Source organism: Culex pipiens, chromosome 2 (assembly GCF_016801865.2).
Source record: "Culex pipiens pallens isolate TS chromosome 2, TS_CPP_V2, whole genome shotgun sequence".
Taxonomy (NCBI): domain Eukaryota; kingdom Metazoa; phylum Arthropoda; class Insecta; order Diptera; family Culicidae; genus Culex; species Culex pipiens.
The window spans coordinates 77,649,014-77,672,579 of NC_068938.1; the positions used below are offsets into that span (position 1 = coordinate 77,649,014).

A 23,566-nucleotide genomic window follows, 5' to 3' on the forward strand; every position below is an offset into this window, starting at 1 on the left:
TGTTAATTGGCAGCTCGATGGCTTTCTGTACTTCTTTTTGATTTCTTCTTTATTAAAATTTTGATCTTTATATTATCCACAGCTAGTTGCAGTAGAGTTTACAAAAATGTGAATCCCCCAACGGCAGACTTCGTAGTGTTAAGAACGATGTAGTGCCAAACTACATGTAAAACAAAACAGGAAATTTCTTCCCTCCCCTAATCGGTGGCCATAAATTTGATAGTCAGTGGAATAGCAGTTTTATTTGTTTGTTAAATTTTACAACCTTCAAAAAGTCAATCATATCGATTAAGTTCGGAAGCCAAAAAAATAATATAATGACGGAACGTCGCAGTGATTTCGTGATCAAGGCCGGTTACATGGTCAAACGGTCCCAGAACAAGAAACGCTTCACGCCGGTCAACTACAAGACGCGCTGGTTCGAGTTGACCCGGCTCTATCTGTCGTACTATGATATTGGGAACCTGGAGGTAAGTACACAGCCAAACCCGGCTGAGGGCCCATCCCGTGAGGACACATGAAAATCATCACCATTACAACACCACAATCTTGCAAGTGTCGTGCGAGTCGCCTAATTACGAATACTGTTGATCACCAAACAAAGCTTACTAAACTGCTGTTTGAGCTGAAAATGAGAAACTAAAATCACTAAATTTCATTAAAGCAAGTCAAATTCATCGTTAACTCACAACTTCATCATCATCATATAATTAAATACTACACATTATTTAGATTATTATGAACCGACTCCAAAGCCCTGCATAATTTAAGTGATATGATAGGCAGAATACATTCTGCATTGAAGTGTGTGTGACTGTTTTGAAGTTGAAATTAATTTATTATTCATAAGTTAATATTGAACGTTTATTAAAATTTTCCTACCTTCAAAGGATCGCCAAAGAAACGATGTTTATTCATCTACCGATGAGAAATAAATGGTGCCAAACCGCAAAACGTGATCAGCAAAACTCATGTCGCAAAACAAAAACACATCAATTTTAAATACCTATCTCAAAACCAGCAATTCCCACAAAGAGGATCCCGACACAGTTGGTCAATCCCCCGTCATCGTTTATTGGGCGGCTAGTTCCGTTTGATGACTCAGCCTTTGTACCCTTTCAAGGAGGTCTTCGCAAAATCAAACAAACCACATCTTCCTGACTTGGAAATGGCGTTACTTTTGGCGGCTAGTTTTTATCTTTCAGCATTGGTGACTAAAATAAAGTTAATCAATTCATCCGCCGCAAACGGACCGCCAAAAACTGAACTGGGGGAATTTATAATCGCCGCGGTGATCATTCCGTAGGTGGTCCTTCGAGAAACGTTTGGCGTTTTGGTTGTCGGTGGGCACGTTTCGTTTGGGTCCCTGGTGGCATACTACGGATTTGAGGGAATTTTTGCGGTTTTCTAAGCTACGATTAAGCACATTGTATGCTAAGAAGCCTAATTTGAAAAGTAATGAAATAAGTTTTGCAATGGCCGACAGAAATGGAAATGGTTTTGTACAAATTTAAGTTAGTCAGGTTGATTGTTCAAAATCGAAGTTGATTTTTTTACTTTTTCTTTGAGTTTTATTTTTATAACAACAAAAAACAAGTTTTTTATAATCGTCAACCTTTCCTTGGTTTGTGAAAAGCCCCCTTGAGATAACATAACAATAAACATGGAACATTTTTTTATGCATATTCATGTTCCAATAAATTTACTTTTTGTGTAATTTTTGCTTTTCTTTTTCTTGTGTATCATTTTTTTTCAAAGTGATGTTTAGAAGATGGGCAATTCTTTGAGATTTCTTTCATTCGTTTTTTTTGTGTATTTTTTAATACGGCTGAAACTTTTTTGATGCCTTCGGTATGCCCATCAAAGAAGCCATTTTGCATCATTAGTTCGTTCATATTATTTTCCATACAAATTTGGCAGCTGTCCATACAAAAAATATATGTGAAAATTCAAAAATCTGTTTCTTTTGAAGGATTTTTTGATCGATTTGGTGTCTTCAGCAAATTTGTAGGTATGGATATGGACTACACTGAAAAAAAAAAAATGATACGCGGTAAAACATTTTTTGGTGAATTTTAATTTCACTTTTTGTCACTAAAACTTGATTTGCAATTAAACACTATTTTTATTTTTTTTTATTTTTCGATACGTTTTAGAGGACATTAAATGCCAACTTTTCAGAAATTTCCAGAATGGGCAAAAAATCTTTGACCAAGTTTTTTGAATCAATACTGATTTTTTTCAAATCGAAATATTGGTACCAAAAAAATTTCAACTTCATTTTTCGATGTAAAATCGAATTTGCAATCAAAAAGTACTTAAGTGAAATTAAGATATAGTGCACCGTTTTCAAGTTATAGCAATTTTTAGAAAACTTTTTTCAAAAAAGTCGCAGTTATTCATTTTTTTAAATTAGTGCTCATGTTTGCCCACTTTAAAAAAAAAATTTGAAAGGCTGAGCAAATTTTCTATATTTTGCTTTTTTGAACTTTGTTGATACGACCCTTAGTTGCTGAGATATTGTCATGCAAAGGTTTAAAAACAGGAAAATTGATGTTTTCTAAGTCTCACCCAAACAACCCACTATTTTCTAATGTCGATATCTCAGCAACTAATGGTCCGATTTACAATGTTGAAATATGAAAACTTCGTGAAATTTTCCGATCATTTCGAAAACAATATTAAAAAAATAATAAATCAGGATCAACATTTCAACAGGGCGTAATATTGAATGTTAGGCCCTTTTGAAATGTTAGGCTTGATTTAAAATAAATGAAAATATTGTTTTCGAGAAGATCGGAAAATTTCACGAAGTTTTCATATTTTAACATTGTAAATCGGACCATTAGTTGCTGAGATATCGACATTAGAAAATGGTGGATTGTTTAGATGAGACTTAGATAAGTCAAAGTAGTTATGCCACAGACACACGAGGAAAAATAAGGCATATTTGAATCAACAAAACGTTTTGTTGATGTGAAAATAAAGATTTTTGTTGAATTAACGCTAAACGTCAAAGCAACTTTTTCAAAACAACGAAAGATTTTTGTGGAATTGAGAAAATCAAGGTTTGTTTCAACGCAAAATCGGCGTTGATTATATTCAACAAAATTTTGTTGAATCAAACCTTGTACAGGCTGATTCTACACAACATTTTTCTGTGTGCATAACCGGAATGGCGTAGACTAAGTAAAGTTTTGATATGTGAACATAGTTTTCTATATCTTAATTTTGAAGAATTAGCTAGATAGTTGAAATACATTTACGGAATAAGATCGTGAATGGGAGATGGACCCCCGACAAGACAGAACTTTCACACCCTTAGGTCAGTAAACTCAATCGGACCGTGTACGTACCGGTTGTTGCGTTTGAAACGGAATTCGTAAACGATTCGAATTGAATTCCGATTGAGTTGACTTTTACCAGAAAAAGACAGCTAATGTAATGCGAAAGAAGCCGCAGCTGCCATGTAAACATACTTTAAATGTGTTGGTAAATCTTTGACTAGAAATTGAACCCTTATTCAAACAACAACACCAAAGAGAGGAAGGAAAGAGAAGAACGAAAGACGATTTTTTTGTTAACTGAAAGAATTGGTAGCAGAATAAGGGGGAAGGAGAGGGATTGGGGCGAGAGCAGCCTTAGAAAACTGCAAAATTAGCAGAGTGGTTCTGGAAAAAAAATATGAAAGATAAAATAATAAAAATCATGTTGCAAATTTACAAGAATAATAATGTAATTTTAAAATAAAGAAAACCTTTCTCATTACGCTTGTTTTAAGAATAGCAAAAAAAAATGTGTTTTGGACACGCAAGTGTTCTTCAGACATTCTCCGACGCAGTGTTCGAACTTTCTGACAGAAGATGTGCATATTTTGCGGTTAGCACGATGATAAACTGACCACCGCCACCCCAAAAACACTCTCGCACTTCTCGCGCGCTCTCTCCCTCTCACTGCGACTGAGCACTGTCTTTCGGGTGGACGCCAGTTCGGTGAAGAGCCACACACTTTCTCACGCGGAACCCGGCGAACGCTGACTCAGAACTCGGCCACCAACCGGCCAGAAAGGCACGCAGCAGCGGTGAATCACCCTTTTGCCGGCTAAATTTAATTTCATCTCGTCAAGCCTACCTTCCGGCGTAAAGCCGTCGGTTGTGGGCACTCGAGTTTTGCCCCGCTCTCTTGAGGAAATTTCAAGTTGGAGGAAAATGCTGCAATTACTGATACGTTTCGATGTGGGTTCTTGTAGATTTTTTCATGAAAATGAGGGTGAAAATTCGACGATGTGTGAAGTGTGGAGAAGTTTTTTTTTGTTTGGATTTTAATAAAGAGTAATTTTAATAAGAGTTTTATCCTGATTCTGAGTTGAAAATGATGATCATAATTATTTTTGCGAGTGAAAAATCAGCAAATTTCCTTCTTTTTGCCTTGAAGAGAGAGATGCTGAGAAAGTTTTGTTTTTGGATTGTGCCTGTCATTTTGATTGTGTGGGTGAGCATGAGCACACTGTACTACTACTCTCTTTAGGCTTTTTATTGAATGGAAGGGTGTGTTTTGCTAATATTTGTGTATGGCATAAGTTTATTTTGAATTATATGGGAAAGTTTGGCTCAAAATCTTTTAATATGTATTTTGAAATTAAAGAAACAGGCTCCGTATTAAAATTATTGTAATTTCTTGAACTATTTATCTTTTTTCGTACAATGTAACATTATCTTTTTTTAATCTAAAAAACTTAAGTAACAGTAAAATAAAGCAAGAAAAAAAACAAGATTGTTAAGAAAAAGAAAAGTTGCTAAAATGATCTTTTAAAATAGGAAAACTTACCAAATATCATAAAATTTATGCAGAATGACAAAACAAAAATTAAAACCTTCTTCAAAACTGTAGAATACAGTAACTGAATTGTTTCATGGCGTAAGTTTTTATTATTTCAATATGTTAAGCAATATTAGCAATCATTTTGTGATCCATCGTCGAGCTATTATAAAGCAATTGGTGTTCTCTGCTATTTATGCCTCTTCATTTTCATCCTGTAAATGTTAAAAATTATATTCAACTTCTTAATATTTTTTAAAAAAAATTAACTAACCTTTTATTCCCGATGGGACCTGGCCAGGGAATCTTTGCTGACCCTCGTAGCGTTGCTGGCCGGGAAACTGTCCGTCATAGCGTTGCTGACCTGGGTACAGCCGCTGGCCGAGATACTGGTCCCGCTGCTGCCCCCATGGATACTGACCCCGGCCTGGGCCAAACTGTCCGTTAACCACGAAAACTGCGACGCTCGCCACCAGGAGTGCAACCAGAACCAGCTTCATGTTTTGTTGTTTTGGATATCTTCAACCTGTTCACCTGTGATTCGCTTTGATGCAACTGTTGATCTAAGATTCAGTTAGGATGGCTTTTATAGCTGAATACTTCTCTTGGGACACTAGGAAATCTTCTTAAAGTGACAAATAGCGAGTATTACTTGGAAGTTGCATTATTGATTGCGGTTGCACATGAACTTATTGCGTTTCATAGAACTGATGCGTTTAGATGGAGTATTGTGCCTACATTATATTCAGCAAGAGTCGTGGATATCCCCATGATAAACATTAACTCTTTGACATTTCTCCTCATGATTTGTTATTTTCAATTCTTTTATTTATTTTTTTGATGGTTTCGAATAGTTGCGCATTAACTTGATGCGTTTAGATGTAATTTTTAGTAAATTTCGTGGATTTCCGCGGTTAGATTTGCACAATCCCTTTAACACTGGAGCACCCAACGCATGTTAATCATACACGGACCCCCAAGTGAGAGTCAAAATTGGTTTACATTCATAAAAAAGGTGTTCCGAAATTGGGGATTACAATGGTCACGTCGGTGCAGCGGTTGAGTTGCGCGTTGAATCAGTTATAATTGCTTATATTAGAAATGGCCGATGGCAAATCTGTTGATCATACTATGAAGGTTTTTTGATTCTTCTACCTTAGAATCAGTTCGATTCCAATGACATTTAGATAAGAAAAGTTCATAAATTCATGATCGCCGTTCATCAATTTCATGACCTCTAGATTGTTTTTTGTTCTTGTGTGTGTATATGTTTGTGCAATGGAAGGGGCATTTCATGGAAAGGGCCATGCCCAATATTCTCACAATCGCAACGTTTTGATAAGTCTGTTTTGCTTTACCAAGGTCCTGTGTAAGCGTAATCAATAATACAAATACCACGCAGCTTTTAAGTATTTACACTTCTTTTGCATTAGCAATCTCTACTATAAAAGCAATCACTACTGATCTTCAGTTCATCAGTTGCATCCAGTCGATTCAAAGGGTTAAGAGTTTAAAGTTTACAACGCAAACCATGAAGTTAGTTCTGCTTACACTTTTGGTGGCGAGCGTCACAGTCTTCGCGGTAAATGGACAATACAGTCAAGTCTGGGGTCACAGTGGACAATATCCGGGTCATGTTCAGCAAAGTTTTGGCCAGCGACCAATCCATGGCCAGCAATATCCGGGTCATGTTCAGCAAAGTATTGGCCAGCGACCAATCCATGGCCAGCAATATCCGGGTCATGTTCAGCAAAGTATTGGCCAGCGACCAATCCATGGCCAGCAATATCCGGGTCATGTTCAGCAAAGTATTGGCCAGCGACCAATCCATGGCCAGCAATATCCGGGTCATGTTCAGCAAAGTATTGGCTATGGCCGGAAACATGGCAATGGAATCAATACTAAAGGTACGCTCAAGAAATTTTTGTCATTTTCATAGTGAATATAATCACATTTTTGATCACTTACAGGATGAAAACGATGCGAACAAAACAGTTTTTAAACGTGCATTAGCTTAGCAATGAAACAATAAAAAACACATCGAGCAATATCTGACTATTTTAATAAAAATAAAACAAGGATTTGATTACAAACACTCTAAACCGTTGTGAACAATCTTCAAAAATGTTCATAAGGGTACCAAAAATCACCAAGAATCATATTCCGAAAACTAATCCTTTGAATCTTTTGTCTCAGAGCCAAATATGCAAAAGGTCACCATTCATACTCTAGGATAAAGTTTGCATGGAGTTTTTAAAACATTAGATAAGAAACACACGTTTCTATCAATTTGATTTGATATGATTTGATGTGATGATCTAGGGTTAGTGAAATTTCACGATTTCTCGGAAAGCGTGAAACCCGCGAAATTCGGCTTTTTTCCGCGAAATCCCGCGAAAATTTATGTTTATGTGAAACTGTAACGATTTTTCTCAAAATTTATCAAACTCTAATAGGAATTAAAACAATCTTATGAACTTCTGTAGAATAAGGCGAGTGAATACCCTAATTCAATTATTAATATATATAGGGTTGTGATTTTTGACGATTTCGTGGACGGCGTGAAATTAGTGAAATTTATCAATTTTCTCAAACATTTTTTTAATAACACAAAAAATATTTCATGCATAAAGTCTATTTTTTTTTTCAATTGAAAAGCTTGATATGAACCATTTGAAGAATTGTTATGATTTTTCAGGTTTTTTTAGAAAGTAAATAAATTTAGTAATATTTTCATTCGCTGTCATAAAAAAAATTACGGCTATTTTATAAGAACTTAGAATAATCAAAAAGAACTTAGAATAATCAAAAGAATTTCAAAAGAACTTAGAATAATTAAGCTTTGTTTCATTCAAAATAAAATGAAGAGTATTTTCTGTCTTTGAAATCACCGTCTAAAAACATTTCAGATTTTTGCTGAGTCCTGTTTAATTTGAACGATATTTGATTATTTGGGTAGATGATTCCCGTGAAAGTTAAAAAATACTACTTTTTAAGTTTTCTGATCTCATTTTAAATTAAAATTTCGTCTCATGCTCTCATACTCATGCTCATGCTCATTTTAAATCAAAATTTTGATTTCGTTACAAATTATATTACTTTCGCCTATTGATTTTAAATTTAGATTTTGAAAAGTGAGATGAAAACCTTGAAAATTATTTTAAATGGGCCAAACGTCGCAGAAAGTTCACTCATTTTGGCTTAACAAGATTGTTAAATATTGCTTTGATATGAAATTCAATAAAATGTAAAATGGTATAACAGAAGCAAATCAGCGAAAAAAATTTAAGCTTTATTAGTCGAATATTAAAAAAGCAGTTCAGTAAATGAGAATACTCATGCCCTACATTTTGTATCAAAATATACATATAGCTCATGCATAAACCAGTTGGAAACTTTTTTGAAAATAAGGAGATTTTTTTTGTGTCACGTTCGAATTCAGTGAAGATTTTTCTTGTTTATTGAAGAATAATATATAATGAAGGTTAAAAAGAAGTTTCTGTGATTTAATCACAAGATTTTCAGAGTTATTTTAACATTTTTATAGTTCCGCGAAATTTGCGTGAAATTTGGTATTTTGAAATAGAGGTCCCCGTGAACTTTGCAATTTTTGAGCGTGAAAAATCACTAAGCCTAGAAACCAACAGGGCCACAAGGACATGCCATAAGGGTGAAATAATGTTTTTGGACTCTGATATTTCAATAATAGGGACTGAACTAATTGTTCCGAAACTTTGAGGAGTGGTTTAGGACTCCATAATGAACTGAAAAATTGCTGTGCTGAAAAACCGATTTTGTTATTACACCCTAAGGACCTATGTTATCCCGAGCATGGGTAAATAACAAGGGAAATGCGTAATAATACCTTTCTCTGGTATCAATACCAAATTTTGGTATTCCTGGACCCTTTAAAATTTGTCTTAAGGATTATGCAAGAGCAAAATGTGGTATCATACCAATTTAAGGTATTGTTTTGATATTGCAAAATTGCAGAATTTGTCATTGGTCGAACACCACATTTTGGTATTCTTTTGGTATTACAGTATTTTATCAAATTCCTCTGAAACTATGGGAAAATTTTGACCAATTTTAACAAAATAATTAATTTTGCGCTAAAATGATGTTTCAAAGCGAATGCTTTCATTGAAAACCGAAAATTTTAAACATTTTTGTTATACCCCCTAAAGAAATGAATTGACATTTTGGAAAAAAATTCTAAGTCAGGATGGCACATTTTGGTATTATTTTGGTATTGAAAGGTTTTATCAAATTCCTTTGAAACTATGGGATTTTATTAATTTTGCGCTAAAATGACTTGAAACCCAAATATGTTAAAGCTGATTTTCAATTTTTTTATGTACCCACTAAGATTTTTTTTTTAAAACGTTGAAATTTCTCTTGGTTGGGATAACAAAATACTTTGAAAAACGAGTTAATCGATAGATTATTGAATTTTGGTGAATTTCAATCCAGTTTCATTTTGATAAAACTAATATTTCTTGTTTTATGCAGTTAGTGAAAAAACGGAAATGATCCAGCCAAATCTACTCACCTGATGATTCCATGTTGTTCTTAGTGATATTCTTCACCACATCGAATGCATTTGTCATCGATGAACGGCCTGTGCTTGAAGTTCTTGAAGATTCTGAAAAATAACAAGATTGAAAAATAAGCGTTATTATAATGAAATTGGATTGAAATTCACCAAAATTCAATAATCTGTCGATTAAAACGTTTTTCAAAGTGAACCCATCTTAGAGTAATTCCAACGTTTTTTAAAAAAAAAAACTTAGTGGGTATAAAAAAAAAATTAAAATCAGCTTTAACATTTTTGGTTTTCAAGTCATTTTAGCACAAAATTAATTATCTCGTCAAAATTTATAAAAAAAAAATCCCATAGTTTCAGAGGAATTTGATGAAACCTTTCAATACCAAAATAATACCAAATTGTACCATCCTGAGATGGAGGAGATTCTCTTCTCCTAACAAAACCGTGAGTGATTTTGCATGTTCGCGTCCAACCACCCCCTTTTAACCCGGCATTAATTTGAAGATGCTCCCTTTAAGTATGAGCCACTGAAATGCTAGGCAAACGCAGCATAGGTCATCCTTGTGACCCTGTTGGTGAAAAACACAACTCAACTCAACTCAAATCAAATCAATTTGATGAAAAAGTGTGTTTCTTAATTCATTTTTTTTTTAATTTCATGCAAACTTTATCCGTTCGATTCCCATCTGCTCCAACTTCCATCGGATGAGGAAGTAAAATGTCGGTCCCGGCCTTGGTTGTTGTTAGGCCGTTAATTTATTCCAGGTGTAGGAGTCGTCTCCATGCCATAAGTACAAACAACACACCAAACCAAGCCTACTCCGGTGGAATCGCTGGCGGTGGTTGGAATCGCAATCCAAAGGTCGTCAGTTCAAACACTGGGGTGGAAGGTTCCTTGGAGTAGAAAGAGGTTTGGGTGCTCTCCCCATTCAAGCCTTCGGACTCCTAGGTTCGAGCAGAAACTTGCAATAGAGACCACAAAAGACCCGGGGGTCGTTCATGTGGTAGGTTAGATTTTTTTTAATTCAGGGCCTGTTTATAAAAAAATCAAGTTAATTTATTAAACCTCCAATATTTGCAATATTTGCAGTGTTCATTGATGATAAAGCATAACATTATAACCAAGAGAAAAATATATTTCGTGATTTTGACCACATTTTCTTCCAACCTCAACACACTGTTCGCTTCGTGCCCTTATGCCTTCCCCGGCGGATAATCCCTTGCAGTCAAAACTTCCAAGCAAAACCGGAAAAATGCACCCCTCTCTGTACAACACTCATCCCATCTATTTGCATTGCTACCACCGTGCGCTTGTGTCCGTCCGTTCGCCTGTATTGGTGCGGACCACCCTCCAAATCCGTAATTTTCGCCCCCTTTTCCTCCTCGTTCACAGCGTTTCAGCTGGTATTGGTGACAGGACAGGAGCCGCCCTTACGCTGCTTTTCGCTTTGGCAGGAAAATTCGCCATCAACACAATCTCAGTTTTGCCCTTTTTTTTCAGCGTTGGTGGAAAAGCCGAGTGTCCTTTTTCGCCCACTCTGCTGGCAGTGTTATCGTGGTGTTGTTGTAGTACGCGCGCGGCCTCTTCCTGCGGGATAAATTCGGTCTAACTCGAGTCGGTTTCGTCGTCGGGAAAAGGAGGGTTTTCCAAGGGTTTTTAGTCGGGAAATTCTTGGCAAATTGTCACGAGAGTTTGAATTTCAGTAAGTATTTGGAGAAGTTTTTTGCGAAAGCGAATCAAATTTTGATAAAGAAAAGTCCATTTTCCGAGTGATTTCCGTCGCCATTGTGAAGTGTGTCCTGTGTCTGAGGGGTGTGTTTTGTGTCGTGAGATACGACGGAATTAGTGCAAAAGGGCGAAATAGTAGAAAGCAGTTTTTTCCCCAGACGGGTTGGGCTTTCCCGGCGTGAAACGAGGAAGAAAAGTGCCTCCCAGTTGTGAAAAAGTGGAAAGTTGCTACTTACTATTAAAAACTTAGCGAAGATTTTGGATTACTCTGAAACTGGATTAGTCGCTGATCGTCGAAATTTCAGTCGCTTCAGGTCAGTAACACCATCGGGGCAAATTTTCAAACCGGAAAAAGTCACCCTCGCCACCCCCTTCCCAAGTTCCTCCACAACCCATGTGACAAGAAGGAAAACTTTTCAGTGTGGAAAATTGCGATTCTATTTATCTAACCCGTGCACAATTGGATGCACATTAGCATACATTTAGCGTTCAATTGTCGTTCTAGTTCTAGTTGTTGTTGTTGTTGTTCAGACAGAGCCTGTCACATCGTTGGCGGCACCCACCCATATTTGTTGTTGTTGTTGTTCTGTCAGCAGGATCACGCTGGAGGGGAGGAGTGTGAGCATGGGAGAGAAAGAGAGAGCGAGGGTGGGCTAAGAGCGTTAAACTTTTCACCATGGGTTGAAGTGCTGACGCTGGTAGACAGACAGATGAGAGGGATGTGTTGTTGGAGGGGTGGAAGTGGGGTCATTACACTTTACAGTGCAAGGAATATAATGTAGGTTAATTTACTGTAATGAAAAAGACGTGACTTATGATTAGAATTAATAACAAAATATGCGCTAAATGAAACTAAAACAAACGCTTATTTTTGCTAATTTATTTAGGGTCAAATTCAAACATGATTTGCAGGTTAGGGGCCATAAGCGTGTCAATAAAAAAAATCAGCATTAGGGATACCACCTGATTTGATTCCTTAGGCAAAAATAAGTAACTGTGCCAATTTTGAGCCAAATCGGTTAAGGTTTAGGAGTCCTTATTGATCTTTGAAGTTTGTATGGGAAAATTTGCAAAAATGTCTGAGGAAAAACTATTTTGCTTCAGAATTTTGCCGGCAGGTAACGCAAGTCTTGCCTAAAATTGTCCAAGTGTGAGATTCTTGTAGGAAATTATATTCCCTACAACTTTCTAGAAGGGTGCTCCTAGTTATCGCAAGAATGAAATATTTTTTTTCGTTTTATTGATCTTACTAAATAATTAGTTGAGTTGATAGATCAAAAAGCTCTCAAAATTTTAATGTAAAATAAAAAAAATATCAAATAGTAATTAGGTTGGTACAAATTTTCAGACCTGCCATGCTTTATGCTGTGCCGATCTGGACAAGCTGTTGCTTAACTAGGAAGAAAAAACTTCAGAGGATTCAGAACAAAATTCTGAAAAACTTCCTCCCTGGTTCAGCACCAGTGAACTTCATCAATTAGCCTAAGTTGACACTTTGGATGTTATGTCCAATAAGATAATTGATGCATTTCGACAAAAATCATTGCAGTCTTCAGCTGCATTGATCCGCTCTTTACTTAGTTTATAAGTTTGTTTTCCCTTTTGTACATGTAGGACCTCCTACATTTGAAATCACTGAATAGCGAAAGCTACAATATTTCATGAATAATTGAAAGTTGCTAGTATTTAAAATTGTAATAATATTTTAACTGAATGAATGCACATGGAAAAGAAAATCTAAATAAATATAAATAAAAAAAGTAATTAAAACAAATATTTATAAAACATACATTTTCAGTTTGCGAAATAAACTGAAAAATGAAATTAAATTGACTGTTTCTGTTTGAATTTATGCTCATGGTTTAATTAAATGAAAACCCATTTTTGCCTTCCTCACCTTACTGAGGAAAGGCTTTAAAATCACTCAAAAAATGAACTTCTAAATTAGACCTCCAAGACCCATCTTTATGTATACCTATCGACTCAGAATCAAATTCTGAGCAAATGTCTGTGTGTGTGGTGGGATGTTGATCAAAAAATTGTCACTCGATTATCTCGAGACTGGCTAAACCGATTTTGTCCGTTTTGGGCTCATTCGATCCGTCCTGGGGTCCCATAAGTCGCTATTAAAAATTATAAAGTTTAGTAAAGTACTTCAAAAGTTATGCTAAAAAAACGATTTTAACAAAAGTACGGAAGATTGTAAAAAGGGTGGTTTTTGTAAGAAAACCCGTCATGCTATACATTTTTAAAAAGGTATTTAAAAGACCTTTCCAACGCGTCCAAGACATTGAAGATTTGACAACCTTATCAAAAGTTATAAGCACTTAAGTGTTATTTACGCATTTTTTGGAGGCCGGATCTCAGATATTTTGATGAAAACGTTGTCCGGATCTCTCATGCGACCTATTGTTGGATAGGTAATCAAAATACCTTTCCAACGCGTCCAAAACATTGAAGATCTGACAACCCTATCAAAAGTTATAAGCACTTAAGTGTTATTTACGCACCTTTTGGAGGCCGGATCTAATGATCGTCTCATCTTATCTCATGATATTCATGCGACCTATCTTTGGATAAGTAATTAAAAGACCTTTTCAACGAGCACGAATTGGATTGAAGATCTGACATAAGTTGTAACCACATAAGTGCCCTGCAATATGATGATCTGACTACCCAAACTAGTGGTATGAATAATGAGTCAAATTAATAAAACTCTGAAAAACACCGCCATTTTGTGTCTATTTTGGATAGCACCCTTTAAATATGAGGAAGGCACCAACCACCTAAGGGTGGATTAAGTAACGTTTTTATTCATACTTATTATATGCTGAATTGTACTGGAATTAATCCTGAATGTTAACCGATCACATTGAAAAATACAGATAGAAGTTGAACTGTTCAAGATTAAAAAATATTTGAACTCTTTAAAACTAAACAATTTGATTACAACCACTGCTCCTTGAAAAAATCTGAGGCTCTCGTGTTTAAATCAATGCAACATGGTAAAAAAATTAAATAAATTTTTTAAAAAGTAATGATGACGTAAATCACAAAAACCTTGAAAAAATCTACTTTTTAACACTGGAACGCCCAACGCATGTCCAACTTACACGGACGCCCAAGCCTCCCAAAAAGGGTGGAACGGTAACTTCAACTCGCTGGTTCTCGGGCATTACTCAACCAATCGGGACGATTCTTGTTTCCAGTGATTTGTAAGAATGTCTAGATGATCCTAAAATTTTGCAGAACTTGATTTTAACAAATCTGTAATTTCTGCGACCGAAAACATCGTTCCAAGTTTTTATAAACGACAGCCTCCGCGGAATTTTTGGCGAATTTTTTTTTACACGCGAAAAAAAAAAGTTGGAACGATGTTTTTGTTCGCAAAAAATACAGATTTGATCAAATTAAGTTCTGCAATGTTCTAGAATCATCTTGACATCCTAACAAATCACTGGAAAGAAGAATCATCTTGATTGGTTGAGTTATGCCCGAGAACCATTGAGTTGAAGTTACCGTTCCAACTTTTTTGGAGCCTTGGGCGTTGGAATGTTAAAATGCGATATAAATACTACCATGTAATTCTCTACCAACTCACACGAAATCGGGAAAAGTTGCCCCGACCCCTCTTCGATTTGCGTGAAACTTTGTCTTAAGGGGTAACTTTTGTCCCTGATCACGAATCCGAGGTCCGTTTTTTGATATCTCATGACGGAGGGGCGGTACGACCCCTTCCATTTTTGAACATGCGAAAAAAGAGGTGTTTTTCAATAATTTGCAGCCTGAAACGGTGATGAGATAGAAATTTGGTGTCAAAGGGACTTTTATGTAAAATTAGACGCCCGATTTGATGGCGTACTCAGAATTCCGAAAAAACGTATTTTTCATCGAAAAAAACACTAAAAAAGTTTTAAAAATTCTCCCATTTTCCGTTACTCGACTGTAAAAAATTTTGGAACATGTCATTTTATGGGAAATTTAATGTACTTTTCGAATCTACATTGACCCAGAAGGGTCATTTTTTCATTTAGAACAAAATTTTTCATTTTAAAATTTCGTGTTTTTTCTAACATTGCAGGGTTATTTTTTAGAGTGTAACAATGTTCTACAAAGTTGTAGAGCAGACAATTAAAAAAAATTTGATATATAGACATAAGGGTTTTGCTCATAAACATCACGAGTTATCGCGATTTTACGAAAAAAAGTTTTGAAAAAGTTACTTTTTGCGTTTCTCTTTGTTTCGTCGTCCGTGTCTGTTGCGGGTGACTATGAACGGCCATGATCGAAGACGATCAACTTTTTCAAAACTTTTTTTCGTAAAATCGCGATAACTCTTGATGTTTATGAGCAAAACCCTTATGTCTATATATCAAAATTTTTGTAATTGTCTGCTCTACAACTTTGTAGAACATTGTTACACTCTAAAAAATAAACCTGCAAAGTGAGAAAAAACACGAAATTTTAAAATGAAAAATTTTGTTCTAAATGAAAAAATGACCCTTCTGGGTCAATGTAGATTCGAAAAGTACATTAAATTTCCCATAAAATGACATGTTCCAAAATTTTTTACAGTCGAGTAACGGAAAATGGGAGAATTTTTAAAACTTTTTTAGTGTTTTTTTAGATGAAAAATACGTTTTTTCGGAATTCTGAGTACGTCATCAAATCGGGCGTCTAATTTTACATAAAAGTCCCTTTGACACCAAATTTCTATCTCATCACCGTTTCAGGCTGCAAATTATTGAAAAACACCTCTTTTTTCGCATGTTCAAAAATGAAAGGGGTCGTACCGCCCCTCCGTCATGAGATATCAAAAAACGGACCTCGGATTCGTGATCAGGGACAAAAGTTACCCCTTAAGACAAAGTTTCACGCAAATCGAAGAGGGGTCGGGGCAACTGCTGTGTGAGTTGGCGGAGAATTACCCATATTTTAAAGTCTTGTATTTTTTAAAGTACTGTTAATATTTAGAAGTGTGCACAAATAATCTCTTTAAAAAATTTCTCTAAACTCTAATTTTATGAAACTTTTAAAAAATAGGATTCGTTATTGTTTAAAATAAAATTAAAACTCGGAAAAAAATTACCTTTTCTATTTTATAACTTAACCCCTTTTGTTTAGAAGTCTAAAAATATCCACAACATAACATTTTCAGTACCGTCAGTGGGGATGACTATGGGTCAAAAAACGATACACCACTCGTAATTTCTTAATAACAAAAACAATTTAAATAAAATCAAAAATCTTTTAACGTAGAATTATTCTTAGATAGTTTACTAACATTTTCCCAAAATATGGTGGAATTTGATGAACTCTACCTTAAATGCCAATCGTTTGAAAATAGACCCAATCTCACCCCTTAGAGGGGGTGACATTGGGTCAAATGAAAGTAAAATTAAGCTCAAATACAACAATATGGTAAAAACAAGTCATCCAACAGTGTTTCTTGTTCGAGGGAATCGTTTGAAGTAGAGATTTTCAAACATTTAGGTACTTTTCGAGCAATTCCAGCAAAAATATTAAAAAGTTGATTTTTCGAGACGAAATTTTTGGCCAAAAACGTACCTCAACTTTAGACAGCTGCCAAAATGACAGGATTTGTTGTATGAACGAGATTTTTTCAGCTAAGTCATCTTAAGATGTCCCCTACACAACCATTTTAACAGAATTTAATTTCATTGAGAAGAACCTGAGAAATTGTCAAATCCGTAAAAAATCACTTTGACCCAATCTCACCCCCAGAGGGGAATTCCTCACCGGTTGAGAAACACTGTTTTAGAACGTAGCAATTCAAGGTAAAGTTTAAGAAAAAAACGACACAAATTTTTATTTTTTTTACATGTCAATTTAGACTTAAGGGTCAACAGTTACAGCCATTTTAAGGTTGAAAAAAAAATTAAATTTAAACTTAAATATCTCGAAAAGGCGCAGGCCGCCATATTGCTTTCAAAAAGGGAGATCTATCACTACACAGAAAAAAATAATGTAAATTTGGAAGCTGTAATTTTGGAAGGTTGAATATTACCTCTTTTATGATGTAATTTTACCTCAATTTAGACTGAAAAAGTGACATTACACCAGAAAAGTGGTAAAATTACACATTTCCAGAGGTAAAATTACACATTTTTTCTGACATAAAAGATGTACCCCTTCCCAGATGTAATATTACCATGATTTTTTTTTCTGTGTACAAACACTGAAAACACTGGGTATTTTTCTTGAAACTCGAGATATCTTCATTTGAAAATGTCTAGTTTTCAAGGGACTTGTGTATGGGACCACCCTAACGAAATTCAAAAATTATCCAACTATATATATTTTCCATGTAATTTTTCCCGCTGAATATGTATGTGCCCTCAGAATTTACCCAAATTGTCAAAATATCAATTTTTGGTCATATTTTTCGAAATTTCCAAAACTAGCCTATAATTTGTGTACGGCCATAAGAAACATTTTCCCATAATTGAGGCCGTTGCAAATATTTTTCAAAGGTTATAACCCCTTTCATTTTACTGGATTTTCACTCACCTGTCCTTACATTCAAGCAGTGCACGAGCCACACCAAATGTCCAAATGGTCATGTCTTATGCAACATTTGCTAAACTTTCTGAAAAAAACTAATTTAAAAGCACACGATTGAGTTTTAGGGGTAAAAATGATTTTTTTTGCTCTAAATTTTTATGTCTCACTGGAAAACATAAATTAAAGGGGTCGTACCACCCCTCCATCACGAGATATCAAAAAATTGACCTCGGATTCGTGATCAGGGATCGTAATTACCTCTAAGAACAAAGTTTCACGGAAATCGAAAAAGGGGTCGGGGCAACTGCTGTGTGTGTTTGCAAGGAATGACCCTCATACGATTTTTAAATTTGAAGATATGTTAGGATATGCAATTATTATGCATGTTAAAAAAAACTGGAATTAGCTGAAAACTATATCCTTATTTTCAAGATTTATTCTCTCGATAAGCATACTTTGCTGAAACATTTCGAAGACAACATTGCCGAATCGCTAGATTTTTCATTATTAACAACTGAAATGTAATTTTTCATAACAAAATTGGCAGGCATTCTTATTTAAATTAATAAATAAATAATAATAATCCCAAGTAACATTTTATCCCAGGAGTTCTACAAGAGCTCTTCAAGATAGCTACAGCATAGCAGTTTGGACCGCGGTAGGATAAAAATCTCTTCAAAACTTCTTCAGGAGTTTGGAAGAGTACTTGAAGAGAGTTTTATCCTATCGCGGTCCAAACTGCTATGCTGCAGCTATCTTGAAGAGCTCTTGTAGAACTCCTGGCAAAAAATGTTACTTGGGAATCACCCTAATATAAATCTGTTTTTCTATGCTTCCCATTTTCTCATTCATAGCCTCGTTAATTCACAATACTCAAGCCGTAAGCAATGTAATTACTAATTTTACCCACGAGAAAATCCACTCTTCCTGTAATGCAATAACTTTGCACAGGATGTAAAAAACTTTTCACGTGTAATTTATACCCATATCGTAGAAAATGCATTATAAACGTTATTCTTGTATACGTTCTCATTTACCGGTCTCACCTGCTCGGTTTCTTTAGAAACCAAACCGTTCTGCTATGCCATACCTGTACAAAACTCAATTACGAAACACAAAATGTCCCCTCTTTCCCCCGCGAAACAAGAGTCCTTTTGGGTAGAGGGCTCTGCAATCCAGGCCCAATTCTGGCGGGGCTCGCCCTAATGAAAAAATCATTGTCTGAGGTCAAGGAAGTGTGGTCTCCACCGCAACCAGTTGGTTGTTTTGGGCCTGGCAAGTGGCCAACAATTCCCAGCAGCGATGCGATGGGTTGATGTCTCGGCATGTGACAGACTGGTGCTTGGCACGGTTGGCTGATGGGTTGAACCGATGGTGTCTCTGCTGGCCAACTTGTAGGCTACGAGCTAAAATTAGATTGCACTGGGTTTAGGTTGCAATTGGTGGGGGATTAAAAATGGCTTTCGTATGGGTAAGATTGCAGAATAATATTGGAGTGATGCAGAATAGATGAGTCTTTCGATACTTGAATAAAGATCTGTCGCGTGATTCCACTTATCCCGATGGATTGTCCAAGAACTCGAGTACCAAACGTTAAGTGGTTCTTCCCATCGAAAATTCCACCAATCCAGTGATTCAACGTGAAAGTTTTTCTGCTCTCTGGATTACCAAAACGTGCAAATACTCGAACCTAAGATAAGTGCCTTGTTAGATAAGTACAAGAGTTAAAATCAACTATAAAAGCGCTACCGTGCCAGCACTCATCCTCTTCATTCCACTATCGATTCGATAGAACAACATGGCATCGAAACTGACGGTAGCGTTCCTCTTGGTGGCCAGCCTGGCGCTCGCTTCTTCCCGATCCGGTAAGTACTCTGATCAATAAATTCTGGGCGTGTCTTAACCTCAAACCGTGGTTCCAGCTAAACGGATCGTCGGAGGAGACGAAGCCGCACCGCATGAGTTCCCGTACCAGCTGTCGCTCCAGTGGAACTTTGGTCCCCAGGACCGGGCTCCGCTGCACTTTTGTGGAGCCTCGCTGCTGAACGAAAACTACGTGCTGACGGCTGCCCACTGCGAAACCGAGTACTCCGACGACGGATTCATCGAAGTGGTGGCCGCGGAACACAACGTGGAAGCGCTCGAAGGTCCCGAGCAGAGGCGCCGCGTGGTGACGTTCGAGATTCATCCCGGCTATCAGGGTGGAGTCAGCCCGAACGATATCGCCGTGATCCGGGTGGATAAGCCGTTCGAGCTGAGCGAACTGGTGCAAGCGGTGCAGCTGCCCAAGCAGCTGGAGCAGTTCGAGGGAGACGTCACGCTGTCCGGATGGGGATCCATGTCGACCACCATGCAGCCGGAATATCCCGACAAGCTGAGGGTTAGTACAAATCTACAGAAACGGTGACGTCAACATTACATTTATTCAAAATTTCCAGAAAGTGGTCCTCCCGCTGGTAGAGTTCGACGCCTGCCACCGGCTGTGGGACTTTTCGGCTGAGCTGGCGAAAAGTAACGTTTGTGCCGGACCCACCGACGGATCCCGCTCGGCATGCTCCGCCGATTCCGGCGGTCCGCTGGTTAAGCAGCTGGACGGTGGTGTCGTGGTCCAGGTCGGAGTCGTGTCCTGGGGTGCGCTCCCGTGCGGGCAGCCCAACCGGCCGACGGTGTTTGCCGGAGTGGCGCACTACATCGACTGGATCGAGGAACAGCTGCGTCAGGATGCTTAGGATGCTGTGATACAGATTTGGCTGGGATAACCCTAATAGAATCTATTCTTTTAGGGGGAAAATGAAAACTCTAGAACAAACCAAAAATAATAAATTCAACTTCAAATCGGAAGCATGAGTTTTAAAAACTACTCTACACAGAACACCGTACGCCCCAACAAGTCTCGAAAATCTAATCCTTCAACTACCAAATCGTCGCCGTCGTGCTAAAATCGAGTTAAGAACGCCATTTTGTGCAGCTCACAATGCCTCACCTTTTGACCTTCACAGATCCTCAAAATTCGATTTTAATCCCGAGATATTCAAGAGGTGGTGAGCCACAATTTTTTTTAAGAAAAAAGTGTTCCGAAATTGAGGATTACAATGGTCACTGATCTGTTGATCATACTATGAAGGTCTTTTGATTCTTCTACCCAAGAATCAGTTCGATTCCAATGACATTTAGATATGCTCTAGTAAACTAGTTCATCAATCAGAGTGAGCAAATAACATTGAAAAATGACGTCTACACAGCAAAAAAAGTTCACAAACTCATGAACACCGTTCATCAATTTCATGGACTTTCGATCGTTTTTTGTTGTTGTGCGTGTACACGTTTGTGCAAAGGCTGAGGCATTTCATCGAAAGGGCCATGCCCAATATTCTCACAATCGCAACGTTTTGATAAGTTTGTTTTGCTTTGCCAAGGACCTGTGTAAGCGTAATCAATAATACAAATACCATGCAACTTCTAAGTATTTGCACTCGTTTTGCATTCGCAATCTTTACTATAAAAGTCATCACCGCTGATCTTCAGTTCATCAGTTGCATCCAGTCGATTCAAAGGGTGAAGAGTCTAAAGTTTACAACGCAAAACATGAAGTTAGTTCTGCTTACACTTTTGGTGGCGAGCGTCACAGTCTTCGCGGTAAATGGACAATATGGTCAAGTCTGGGGTGGACAATATCCGGGTCCTGTTCAGCAAAGTATTGGCCAGCAACCAATCTATGGCCACCAATATCCGGGCTATGGCCAGCAACCAATCCATGGCCACCAATATCCGGGCTATGGCCAGCAACAAGGTTATGGTCAGCAATCAGGCTATGGCCAGCAAAAAGGCAGTGGATTCACGGTTAAAGGTACGATCAAGTAATGTTTGTCATTTTCATGGTAAAGATAATCACATTTTTGATCACTTACAGGATGAAAACGATGCGAACGAAACAGTTTTTAAACGTTGATAGGCTGGGCAATGAAACAAAAAAAAAACATCTCAAGTTATATCTAACTATTTTAATAAAAATAAAACAAGGATTTGGTTACGAACACTCTGAAGCATTTTTCTTGAACACCTGACTCGGCATAGAAACCGCATTTCCAACTATTGGCAGAATAGATCAATCGAAAAAAACATTGTTTTGTATTCCAAGGATGTAAAAATTCTTTAAAAAAAAAACAAAAAACAACTTTCGCCTAGAATTTTAGTGGTTCATACTTAAAGGGAGCATCTTCAAATAACTGCCGTATTAAGGGTTAAAAGGGGGTGGTTGGACGCGAACATGCAAAATCACTCACGGGTTTGTTAGGAAAAGGAATCTCCTTCCGACAGTATCCTCCGTAACGTCGAGTGGTATGTAAATTCTGCTACTTCAATCTTATAAATTCGGAATCTCAAAAGATTTCAATTTGCCCAACAATAGAAAAGATGATTCTTATTTGAAATCGTCAGAGGAACACGATGGGGACACCGACCAACAACATTTCTGCGCAGGCTCAACTCGAGGGGAAGCATGATGTTTGAGGTCCCCAGGTTTTCAAAAATATTTAGACATGGCCGAATGGTTTTTCTCCAAAGTTTGTATGTAGAATTAGGGCGGTTCGTCGCTGTTGCATGCTTTTTGTATACACGTTTTCTCATACAATATTACATGCTTTTGCTCACAAAGGTGATGTGCATGCTTTTACATGCGATTTTATCATCGGATATTTTGCTGTGTACCCTATCGTGATATATCGCCACTTTAGCGTGATCTTAGATCTCGAAATCAAAGATATACCACACCTTACTGTTAATAATGTGATAGATGAACCCAAAAAAACTGATCTTAAAGTGAGTGATGGTCTTCACGAACGCGATTCCACGCATCGTCCATCTTCACCGTCAAGGTAAAAGGTGAAAGTGTGCTGAAAATTCCTCGCAGCATAATCACTACACCGAACAATGCCAAAGCTCCATCAGCACCATCAGCTCAATAGAAACCTGGAGAAGAAGGAAAATTCTTGCGCTGGGAAATCGAAACGGCCAATGGAAAATTCAATCAATTTTCACCCTCAACGCTGGTCGCCGGCATAGATATAGAGAGAGAGAATGGAAATGCATTTCGTAGCAGAGAAGTGATATTTCCGTCGTTCGATTTAAATTGTAAAGATTTCCTCTATTCGTTCGATTTTCAGTTAGAAGGAACCATGTGGGGAGAAGGCAATCAACTATCATTCTTTACGCTTTAGTGCTGTGCCAGGGATGGGTTTATTGTTGGAAAGTAGGACATGCTCGAATGGGACAGTGAAGATGTTTATTTGGGACAAATCAATTCGAATGTTTTCCTTCCATATGTTACGTGACTTTCAAGTGAAGAAACGCTCAAGAAAAGGTTTTCGATCCAAATCCCTCAACCCTTGGGAAAACATTGGACCCGAAAGAATGTCCGTCACATCATCTGTCAAACCAAATCCTCACAAAAAAAAAAAATATATTCGACACCCTTTGTGATCCTTCAGGAAAACCGCACCAAAAGAATTCAGTGAACCACACAAAACGTCAAGTTGCATAACAAATAAGTCGGAGAAAAAGCAACCGGCACAAGTCTTTGTCCGGAGAGGACACCGCACAGCCGGAACAATCGAACTCATTACCCGAGTGTGTTGGGAAGTTTTGTCCGCTTCATTTTGGCTCCTTATTTTTTTTTGGTCGTCGGGTTGAAAGAACTTGACCGCAGCAGATCTTCTTCCCGGAGGGTGACCAACAGCCGGCAAACCACACAAAAATAAGATGATGAACAATAAAAAAAAGAGTTTCGGGGGAATGAATTCATAATAGGAACTATTGGGCGTCGTAATGATCACGATGTGGTTTTTTGACCTCAGGAAGAAATGTGACTGGACCACCCAGAAAGGGGATAATTGTTGCAAACAGAATAGTTTTTTTTTTTTTGTGATCTAATAAGTTTTACTGAGAAC

At 37.2% G+C, this 23,566-nt stretch overlaps 4 protein-coding genes across 10 annotated transcripts in view; 3 read left to right on the top strand and 1 right to left on the bottom strand.

Moving 5' to 3' along the window:
• The window catches only part of LOC128093043 (hepatoma-derived growth factor-related protein 2-like), a 160,982-nt gene that overhangs the window by 88,471 nt on the left and 48,945 nt on the right, over window positions 1–23,566 (bottom strand). The window lies entirely within an intron of this gene.
• The window catches only part of LOC120413569 (tyrosine-protein kinase Btk29A), a 210,904-nt gene that overhangs the window by 9,740 nt on the left and 177,598 nt on the right, over window positions 1–23,566 (top strand). For all 5 annotated transcript variants that reach the window (XM_039574448.2, XM_039574450.2, XM_039574449.2 and 2 more), the window contains exon 2: window positions 83–470. In XM_039574448.2, the coding sequence (XP_039430382.1) occupies window positions 318–470 (153 nt within the window). In that variant the 5' untranslated portion in view covers window positions 83–317. The remainder of the gene's footprint in view (window positions 1–82; window positions 471–23,566) is intronic.
• Window positions 6,308–21,660, top strand: LOC128093044 (uncharacterized). Of its 3 annotated transcripts, none has more exons than XM_052708485.1 (2): window positions 6,308–6,725; window positions 21,532–21,660. In XM_052708485.1, the coding sequence occupies exons 1-2, from the start codon at window positions 6,405–6,407 to the stop codon at window positions 21,568–21,570; spliced, it is 360 nt and encodes a 119-aa protein (XP_052564445.1). In that variant the 5' UTR covers window positions 6,308–6,404; the 3' UTR covers window positions 21,571–21,660. The 3 variants fall into 3 exon arrangements, with proteins under 3 accessions (XP_052564445.1, XP_052564444.1, XP_052564446.1); XM_052708484.1 differs by lacking the exon at window positions 21,532–21,660 and adding an exon at window positions 6,789–6,916; XM_052708486.1 differs by lacking the exon at window positions 6,308–6,725 and adding an exon at window positions 21,131–21,468.
• LOC120413573 (trypsin-1-like) lies at window positions 19,327–20,462 on the top strand. Its single transcript, XM_039574459.2, has 3 exons — window positions 19,327–19,486; window positions 19,544–20,001; window positions 20,060–20,462. Exons 1-3 carry the CDS (start codon window positions 19,420–19,422, stop codon window positions 20,348–20,350), a joined length of 816 nt encoding a protein of 271 aa, XP_039430393.1. The 5' UTR covers window positions 19,327–19,419; the 3' UTR covers window positions 20,351–20,462.

Coding starts and splice junctions, on each gene's coding strand:
- LOC128093044 (XM_052708484.1), top strand. CDS start 6,405: ATGGACAATACAGTCAAGTCTGGGGTCACAGTGGACAATATCCGGGTC. Junction 6,726..6,788: donor CAATGGAATCAATACTAAAG/GTACGCTCAAGA, acceptor GATCACTTACAG/GATGAAAACGATGCGAACAA.
- LOC120413573 (XM_039574459.2), top strand. CDS start 19,420: ATGGCATCGAAACTGACGGTAGCGTTCCTCTTGGTGGCCAGCCTGGCG. Junction 19,487..19,543: donor GCTCGCTTCTTCCCGATCCG/GTAAGTACTCTG, acceptor CCGTGGTTCCAG/CTAAACGGATCGTCGGAGGA. Junction 20,002..20,059: donor AATATCCCGACAAGCTGAGG/GTTAGTACAAAT, acceptor CAAAATTTCCAG/AAAGTGGTCCTCCCGCTGGT.